The sequence below is a fragment of the Theobroma cacao genome, chromosome 4 (genome assembly GCF_053813885.1).
Source record: "Theobroma cacao isolate CCN51 chromosome 4, ASM5381388v1, whole genome shotgun sequence".
Taxonomy (NCBI): domain Eukaryota; kingdom Viridiplantae; phylum Streptophyta; class Magnoliopsida; order Malvales; family Malvaceae; genus Theobroma; species Theobroma cacao.
In genome coordinates this window covers 37,024,783-37,034,680 of record NC_142642.1, presented here as the reverse complement: position 1 = coordinate 37,034,680, position 9,898 = coordinate 37,024,783, and the positions used below count along the sequence as shown (strand labels likewise).

The following is a 9,898-nucleotide window of genomic DNA, read 5'->3' as shown; positions in this document are numbered from 1 at the left end:
AACATAACCCCATGCTGAAAAGTTGAGCTTTATCCTCAATAAAAGAGTACTAGCAATCATTTGGATGCATTTAATTAGGGATTCTACCAATCCGTTCTAAGTATGAATATGTGGAACCGAATGCTCAACCTCGATTCCTAGTAAAGCACAATATGTATTAAAGCTCTTTGACCTAAATTCACCTGCATTATCCATCTTTATACTCTTGATTGGATAATCAAGGAAGTGTGTCTAGAGCTTTATAATTTGTGCAAATAAACATGCAAAGGTGACGTTGCACATAGATAACAAGCAAACATGGGACCATTTGTACAATGTGTCCACCAATACCATAAAATATCATAATAGCTCACTTGCTGGCTATATTGGTTTATAAATATCACCTTGAATTCTTTACAAGAATAAAAGGAATTCAAGATCAACCTTTGTTATATAAGGTTTAGTAATGAGCTTTCCTTATGAATAAATTTCACAAGTATAATCTTTGGACAACAAAACATTTTTATCCTTTAAAGGGTATCCTTTATTGTATTATCATACGCATCATCATAACTTTCTAGTGACCTAGGCGATCATGCCAAAGTTCAATCTCATCACGATTTACCATTAGGATTTACCAGTCTCTAAGACATGGTAACATAGGATTCAACAATTCTAATAATGACACAATACAATCCTATGGATAAAGCTTCCAGCTTCTCATGGATGGTCTTCTACCCCATCTTATAAGAGGTGATGTAGATATATTCCTTATTTTGCTTATAAATTGTCTCAAGATGGTATCCATTACGGTGTACATTTTTTAAGTTAAGTAGATTTCTCTTCAATCTACTGTTTAACAATGCATTCACGATATGCAATGTGGTGCCATTGGACAAAACAATTGTGACATTCCTAGAGCCATCAATAATCTCAACGAGACCTGATATTGTATGGACATTTACCTTTCATAATGTCACACTGGAGAAAAAGTGTTTGCCACAAAATATGGTATGTGTCGTTGCACTATCAAGTAAATAAACATCTTCCTTTTTCTCAATAGTACCCATTTGCACTTGTATTGACAACTCCTTTAGTGATCATGCTGGAAAAGAAATAATAGAAACAGGAAGAAAAGAGAGATATTGAGAAAATACTCTTTAAGTATTACTGAAACAATGCTTGGAATGAAAAATAACTGTGATACAAATAAGAGTAAAGTGACTTTCTATTTATAGTTGAAGCATAACTATCACAACTCCTACTAAAATATATCTTTAAATTAAATTATCTTCTTGACAAATCTCACATTATTACCTAGATAATATCCATATGTAGATGAATTTTGAAATATTTATAATGTAGATAATACATTTATTATTTATTAGATTCACTCTAATTTAAATTGATCTAATGTGGTGTAATAGGCCCATATTTCATAACAAATTATACTATTTTTACGTATTTAATTATTTGATTTTGGTTTGAATTTATCTAATGCATCTTTGTATAATTTGGTTAAGAAGGTTAGTTTTTTGTCTTTTTCTTTTAGTTGGAATTTATTCTTATATTATTATTTTCTTTTAAGTGATAATGATCTTTCAATATTTTAACTCAAGCAAAAAGATATTATAGTACAATTTTTTTTAAAAAAAATGAACTAGTTATGTAATCGAATTTAAAAGTTTAAAAAAAGTGAGATGCTAATTAAATTTCAATGGAGGGAAAAAAATTAAATCTTTTCTTAAACTTGTGGTAATTACATAATACAACCAAAAAGTTAAGGATTTCATTAGGGGCAGCTGTCCCCATTGCAAATCCGACTCTGATCACACACATTATGCTCCTTACAAGTGCGAGAAATATCTTCACCGGGCACATCCAATGCTGATGATTTATTTTCCATGTTTAGTGCACCAGGATTTGTGCTTTTACCAGAGATTAATGATTTCTCAGAGGAAGCAGAGTCCGCTGACTTGTCCCCACACTCCGACTCTGCATGTGTTGTTTCCTCAACTGAGCCTCCAACTTCAACTTCATCAGAAACAGCTACATTATCAACTGCTTCAACAAGTCTCGTATGGCTTCCTTTAGAAGACGCGATGTTATCTTCATCCGGCGAATCTGATGCTATTTTCTTTTCCATCGCTAGAGTGCCCTGACTTCCATCAGAAACAACAAGAGATTTTCCAACAGGAGATTCACCTAGTTTGTCCCCTGATCGAGAATTGGTACAAATAGTCTCTTCAGCTGTGAGCTTAGTTTTCACATCAGAAGCAGCAGCAACATTGTAACCTGCATGGGCAGCATCCAAATCACCGTCTTCACAGGACTGAGTATTTTTATCGATAGGGGAGTCTGATACTGCTTTATTTCCCATGTCTATTGCACTATAGTCCATAGAGGAGGTATCAGGATTTTTGCTGTCAGAAGCAGATTCAGCTGTCTTGTCCCCTGACCTTGAATCAGTGCATATGGTCCCATCCTCAGAGGCTGGAACTTTAGATTCAATAACAAAACCTACTGCATAGGTATCATCCATACCCTCTGTACAAGACCGAGTATTATCTTCGGCTGGAGAATCCTGTCCTGCCTTATTATCCACCTCAAGTGCATCATGGCTTGAGCTCGTGTTAGATTCATTCCTCTTCTCCCCTGTTTGATAACTACTAAGGGTAGTTTCCTCAACTGAAACAGAAACATTAGGCTCCAGGGATGCATCCAAGGAACCACTAGTTCCACAAGTATCATTGATAGAAACGTTTGGACATTGGGAATCTGAATCTGCAGCAACAATTTCACCATTTATCCTACTAGTATGATGCAAACCACCATCATCACATTCTTGATGATCGCCAGAAGAGGAACCGGGTTTCGATTCGTTAGCCACCTCCGGTGTCATACACTGGTTAGATCCTGATTCAGTTTGCTTCGCACCTACAGGGACAAATTTGAGAAGTTAAAGCACAGTAAATAAACATGAGAAAACAATGGCAACAATTGCATTAACTAAAACCTGTGACAGCAGTCGAGTTCGCCTTTGTGTTTTCTTGCTCCAATAGAAGCTTCTGCAACATATCTATACCAGGGAAGACTAGCATATTCATGAACCTCATTTCCTGCTTAAGTGATTCCTCTAGAGGAGTGAAACCAAAAACTGCAGTCCATGTATGTGTAAGTTCTGAAATTGCAGGGATGACTAGTTTCTCAACCTTGAGAGAGCAGAGAGCCTTCAGACAAGAAAAGAATAAACTAAATTAATGATGCAAGGATCAACACAAGTAAACAAAAAGGGCAACAGGAAATATATATACATACACACACACACACATATATATATGTACAGAGAGACACACCCACACAAACATACATATATGGATTACTCCTCACAGCTTACCGACTCAATAGCACAGAAAAGCCGACGGCACATCCCTTGACGCCTGTATATATGGCGAGTCCCAATGAATGGCATCTCTGCTAGCTGAGTTCCATGGAACCTACATAGGGCAGTAGGACATCAAATTGGTAAGCATTTATCTGAATGATAATCCAGATGTATTCATCAATCCCCCCAACTAGTAATATCTACTCCAAGAAGCCAGGTGCTTGTCTTTGTTAGGTGATTCTGGTTTTCACTATATTTGTCTTAAATTTTTGTTCACCCAACCAAAGTAAAAAACAGGAACGGGGAACAGGTGAAGCACATAAATGCCAAAATGTTATATACCTGATAGATGCTGCAGAAATTATTTCATCACCTCTCTCCAGAATAGCAGTATAGAAGCCGCTATAGTTCAGTCGATTGAAGTTGGACCTTTTAAGATAAAAGTAGCAAATAGCAAACAGTTAGATATTTGATGTTTGACCAAAAATAAAAAGACCATAATTATTACAATCTGTATAATCCAGGAAAGGAACAAACTACAGCAGAATGCCCAAGATCTGATCCAAGCAGAAGAAGGGATAGAAATATTAGCCTGAGTCATAACAGATGTAATTCTACACTGAAAAAGTAAAACATAGTTGAAACACCACTCAAATAGTTAATTCATCCATCATATCCTTTTAGAAAAATGTTATAATATATAAAAATACTGCTTACTATCACTATCACATGGTTCTCTGAAAGCATATCCATAGCCTGACAAGAAATGCAATAAGAAAATAAAAAAAGTGCATGCAAGCATGTAAGAGCTCAAACAGCATATTTAAAGGTTCTAGTCATCCAAACTTGCGAATGCATGCTGTGTTCATACTAATATATCAAAAAAAATCCAAAAAACATAGTGGGAAAATTCGAAGAAGATCACAGGAAAAAGTTTACAAAAATCCATTTCCCAAATTAGAATGAGACTCCAATAAACTACATGAAGAAACAAAATAATTAAAGCGCAATCTGCTACACAAGCACCATTAAGGAAAAAATTAATAAAACCAACACCATTTCAAATTTAAATCTAGCATCCAAAATGCTTACCCACAATTATAAAGGACATTATTTATTAAGTTGATCCCACTCCTCCTGTCAACAATGGGTAAAAAGCATTCATCCATAACAGTCAGCGCAACAGCTAGTTTAGAATTGCATTCCACCCTTTGTGGAAGCCCTCTGGCAGTTGTGTCTGAATCTGCACCTGTTCTTCGAACAAGAGACCATGAAAATCCTGCTTCTAGTTCATGTTTGACCCCAAGATACTTCTGTAGATGCTCAAAGATCTGTAGGCACAACGAAAACATATCTGAACACACCTTCACAATAAGACAATAAAAGCAGACAAGAACTAGAACAAGCCCCTTAGAAGCAAGTAGTAAAAAGATAAAAAACTAAGAAATTCATGATGCGTCAAATCATATGAAACAAAACCTCATAAAACAAATTCCTGTATCAAATGATGACATAAGATTAACATTTATTACACACCTTCAAAACAACAGTTCAGCTTTAAACAATATTATAATAAAAAAGCAAGCACCGCATGCAAACATTCTGGCTTCTCTATAATGTGATGTAAGATATATAAAAGGCATGATTGCTTCTCTGATAATAGTTTTCCTAACTTGATTTACATATAATCATGATATGAAGCATTAAAATGACAACACAAGAACAGCACATTACCTCTCCGCATCCCTGCCCACAAAAAGGAAGAACTAAACTATTGGAATCATTATGAACCTCATCTGTCACTTTGATGCATGATTTGTGGTCTACAAAAGTGAAAATTTAATCATAATCTTATCGAAAAGAAATCAAGGAGAGGAAACCAAGGCAGCAGCTTCAAACTTCAAAGAATTGAAAACACCAAAAACAAGAGAATAAGTACATTTTTTCTCACACAGGCTGCATGCGAGAAGCACACAATCAGTTACATCATCATCTTGAGCAACGTCACTTCCATCACCACAAAATTTGCATATGCAATTTGGACAGTACCAATCGCCCGGTGGTAGAAACTGTAAAAGTTCATATATAGAAAAGCTAAGTTATGCTAAGTTGGTGTGCAACTACTAAGCAGTACGAGTCAACAAGTCAACAAGAGCAAAATGGTCAAAAAAAGAAAATTTTCTACCAGGAGAACAAAATAATAAAACTTGCAAATACTGTGAGCTGGATAAGATTTTTTCCCCTTCATCTTCTGAAAGACAATTAAATACCAATGCTCTTCAGATCATCAAAATATATGCTAGAACGAGTTTATATATGTAACAATACAACTAAGCTGAAATAGCACAAGCATTTAAGGAAGCAGCATTAAGCCAGTGACAAACATTTGTTGCATAAAGATCCAAAACACTGCAGATACCAACTCAGTCAACGGGTCTTAAGAACAGTCAGCCAGGAGGAAAGATTCAGAAAAAGGTGTGTCTTCTGAAAGTTATACAAGAAAAGAGACATATGCCTTCACTTGTCACCTAAATTACATGTCCAACACCCATCAAAGGAAGTTTAAGAACGCCCTTAATTTTTGTTAGGCACTAAAAAGGTTTAGGAATCCCTAACCATAAACTCAATAGCTATAACCTTCAAAATGAACATAAATATCTGCTTAAAGGAATAAATTGTATTACCTAGCAACATATTTAGATCTAACTCTGGTCATTAACTCCATCCAAGTAACATAGTCGCTATTTCTCAAAAGGGAGCAAGAAGAGGGCTGGGCTTGGGCCAGGGGCAGGGAGCAAAAGAAAAACAAATGACCCATGTAAACTCAAGAAACCAAGATCTGAAAACTGGAGTTTTGTTGCTCCATAAGTATACACTAAATTCTTAATACTTACAGAAATCTCTTCAACTCCAAGGCCTGCATTACCTCTATTTAAAATAGAATTGACCCAGAAGTTTAAAGTAATAGTAGGAGTAAAAAGAAAGCAAACAGGAGAGATTGACCACCGCTGTCAATGTAAAACATTATATAGCAGGTGCGAAAATTATACAGAAGTACCTCTATATTTAGGCAACTCTGATGAAATGTTGAAGGACAACTGTCACAACATATCAGATCTCCACCATCTCCGCAAATGCCACAAGTATCATCATTGGGGTCATCACCATCAATGTCCACAGAATGGAAACCAATCTGCTCAGACTCCTCTTGTCTGTTCCATGCATCTATTTGGCACTGAAGGAGAGAAACACCAGAGTCCAAATATATATTCTGAAATGGTTGGCGCAATTTGCTTCCAGCATGAATCTCAAATTTTGAAACTGTGAGGATTTTACTGCAACAACCACAATGGATACCATCCCTTGTGATCCAGCCCTCTAGCATCACTTTTGTTCGCCTACGGTTCATATATTGCACTTTTTGGCTCAACTGCACTGCTCCGGAATCAATCAGCCAGGAAAGCAGTGTTCTTTTCCCAGAATACGGAACAAAGCCATCACTCTCTGAACTCAGACCCGCATTAGAACCACGAACCAACAAAGTACATCTGCCATGTTTTCTACTTTTTCTTCCATGAACAAGATGGGAATTGGATATAGAGGACGGTTTTTCATAGCTATCATGCACATGGAGAGAGCTTTGACCCTTTGAGTTTGCACTGAAGGCACCATTTTCATTCATCCTACATTTTGATGACTTACCCTGCTTAATGAAAGAACTTAGTTTCTCTTCATGACTCAAGCTATCCATACTCTCATCTTCATGCCTGGTACTTGAAGATTTCCAGGCTACAGCTTCTTGTGCATTCTCACTGTCACTGTCATCTCTTCGCTTCTTTTTCATATCCCTTTCCATCTTCTTTCGTGTTTTCCTTGTTAATTGGCTGAGTACTTCATCTGATAATGGGGTAAATGCAGAACCATCACCACCAGGTTTGCCCTCATCTTCCTCATCTAGCTGCTTTAGAAGTGCATCATATGCCTTGATGATAGACCAGTAAGCAGTTCCAGCAGGATTGATGTACACTGCATCCAAGTAGTCCCTGTTCCTCCTTGGTCTATAATCTATTGTCCAGCCTGCATCCTGAAGCATCCCCCTTATTCGTTCACGTAATTTTTGTTTTTCTGTGCCACATCCACGTCTAACTTTTCCTTCTTTGATTCTGCTAGGCAGAAGCTGCTCAGCCTGAGTTTTTTCCTCTAGACTACTTACCCTCTTTGTAGAGTTAGAAGCTTCCATATTCTTTGGTTGAAGCTTCAAAGATGCATCACTATCTTCTGAATCCCAGTCAGAGACCTTATTCTTCTTAGTTGATGGAGTCTTTAGCAAATTCGGTTTCTTTTTCTCGTTTCTACTAAGTGAAGCACGCTTCTCAAGAACTTCTGTCTCTGAGTACAAGGATGGACGGACATGCAAGTTCCTTCTAACTGTATCACCAATCCTTGAACCACTCCGGGCTTCCTCAACTTCCAAGTGATCAAAATTTTTCAAAGGCTCACCCACCTTCTTTTTCTTGTTCACCATTACCTTCAAAACACCATTTTTCCCCTGAACCCTAATGGGTTCATCCGAATCAGCCATATACCTCTCCCTCAACGAGAAATGCAGCCGATCACCATCCCTACTTTTCCTGAACCTGTTCCTATCATCATGGTCACCCCTACTCATCCCACCACTCTTATCAAAATACATATTTTTCTTCTTCTCAAGAAAAACATGCCTGCTTGGACCACTCTCATATTCTCTCTCAATACTCCTCCTAACTGCAGCGGGCATTGAACCCAACAGTCTCCGACTTCCAACCTCTTCTCTACCATAATCAAATTGGTTTCTCCTCATAATCATCTCCTCATCAAGTCCATCATACTCATTAAAGTCAAACACATCTAACCTATTCCTCTTACTGTCACTCAAATCCTCCCCATTCCTACCAATCAAACCTTCCTCACTCCGCCTTATCCTCTCCTCCCTATTCCTCTTCCTACCAATTTCACTTTCTTCATAAACAGCTAAACCATTACAAACTTGAATCGTATCAGGCCCAACCCTCCTTCGTGGTGGCATTACAAGCTCATCGCTAGAACCCGAATCACTCATAATCATCCTAGGCCTCTTCTTCTCTTTTTTAGACTCGTAAATCTTTCGGGTCCCTATGGACCCGGCCCCACCAGAACCATCCCCTTTCTTTCTCACAATCAAACATCCCGATTGGCTCCTATTTTTCACCACAATCCCCGAATGCTCACCAGATCTCATTCGCTCTTCCATCAAAACCAAACCAAAAACCCTAAATTCCTATTCTTTTCCTCAATTTCATCACAAATTCAAAACAAAACCCATTAAAAACAACATAAGAAACCCTAAATCTCTCTCATCCACCAGATCTGTAGCGAAAAATTCCCAGAGCAAAGAAAATGAAAACCAAAACCAATAAAAATTTTTAAAAAAAAACCTTCAGATTTCTAAACGAGATAATAGCTTTGGCGAAGAATGATACCTTGCCGTAGAGAAAACGCGAATCGTTATTAGTGGCAATTCACCGGTGATCGCTGACGTAATTTACCGGCGAAGAACACGAGAAGAGAAAAAGAGAGAGAAACAAATAGATGGTGTGTGAGAGAGGAAGAGAGAGACATACAAACTTCGGCTTTGGATTATAAAATAGAAAAACCAAAGCCGTTTTGAAATTATTAATTATTAGTACTATTTATTTTCTTTTTCTTTTTTCACGTTGGTTTTTTCTTTTTTGGCTCCATTGATTAATTAATCTCGTCAGCCTTTTTCCCTCCAAATCTTGCGGTTACAAGGAACGGGGTAGGACGATCCGGCATCGTTTCGATCGTGCCACGTCAGATGGGGCACACGATTTCGGTGTCGTTTGCTTACGCGGCAGTCTCTCGTTAGCCTTGAGGGCAGTGGTTGTTTTTACCGTTTGACTGAGCCGTTTTTTTATCTATTTTTTAAAGTTTCAATCAACGGAAAATCTGAAAGAGGATTAACGTGAAACGTGAAGTGCAATCGCGAGGGAGAGCGCGTGAAGCGAGAGCGGGTGGGATGAGACAATGGAATCTTGTTGCGGATTTAGGTGAAGTATGACCGTGATGAAATCAGGATGCTTTGGTTCGGGAATTTTAATAGCGGTTTTGGTGAAAACAAGATTTGGCTTTTTACCCTTTCTGGGGCTGGGGTTCAAAACTTTAAACTCTCTCGGGCCTTTTAAGCTTTTAACCCCCCTGGATTGACAGCCTAAAAGTTACTGTTCCAAACCTTATCCATAATCTATTCGAGGAGCAGTGTCAGCCCTGAATTATTTCTCTCATCAGTCCCTAATTACAGATCATTTGTTGTTGACATTCGTGGAATGTATCCAACAGTACATTTACCAAGAGGTAGAGTAAATTTTGGGAGTGTGTGGCGCATTGACCTTAGAGTCAAATCAGATGCCATTATTATATTCAAATTATAATCCCCTTTTGTATTTTTTATAGTTTGATTGAATCTGTTTTACGGTCAAATTTCTCTATTTTTCCAAA

General features: G+C 37.6%; 1 protein-coding gene across 1 annotated transcript; it reads right to left on the bottom strand.

Moving 5' to 3' along the window:
* Window positions 1-1,691: 1,691 nt before the first annotated feature.
* On the bottom strand, window positions 1,692-9,045 carry LOC18602986 (Acyl-CoA N-acyltransferase with RING/FYVE/PHD-type zinc finger protein). Its single transcript, XM_007034694.3, has 9 exons — window positions 8,863-9,045; window positions 6,423-8,749; window positions 5,304-5,433; window positions 5,099-5,187; window positions 4,457-4,695; window positions 3,707-3,793; window positions 3,377-3,476; window positions 2,996-3,209; window positions 1,692-2,916 (listed from the first exon to the last, which is right to left on the bottom strand). The coding sequence occupies exons 2-9, from the start codon at window positions 8,631-8,633 to the stop codon at window positions 1,772-1,774; spliced, it is 4,215 nt and encodes a 1,404-aa protein (XP_007034756.3). The 5' UTR covers window positions 8,634-8,749; window positions 8,863-9,045; the 3' UTR covers window positions 1,692-1,771.
* Window positions 9,046-9,898: the final 853 nt, after the last annotated feature.

What these genes read in the sequence shown, in the direction of transcription:
- LOC18602986 (XM_007034694.3), bottom strand. Translation starts at nt 8,633, where the DNA reads ATGGAAGAGCGAATGAGATCTGGTGAGCATTCGGGGATTGTGGTGAAA. An exon ending in GTGGGCAGGGATGCGGAGAG is followed by an intron (nt 4,696 to 5,098) that starts GTAATGTGCTGT and finishes TTGTGCCTACAG; the next exon opens with ATCTTTGAGCATCTACAGAA. An exon ending in GAACTCGACTGCTGTCACAG is followed by an intron (nt 2,917 to 2,995) that starts GTTTTAGTTAAT and finishes TTGTCCCTGTAG; the next exon opens with GTGCGAAGCAAACTGAATCA.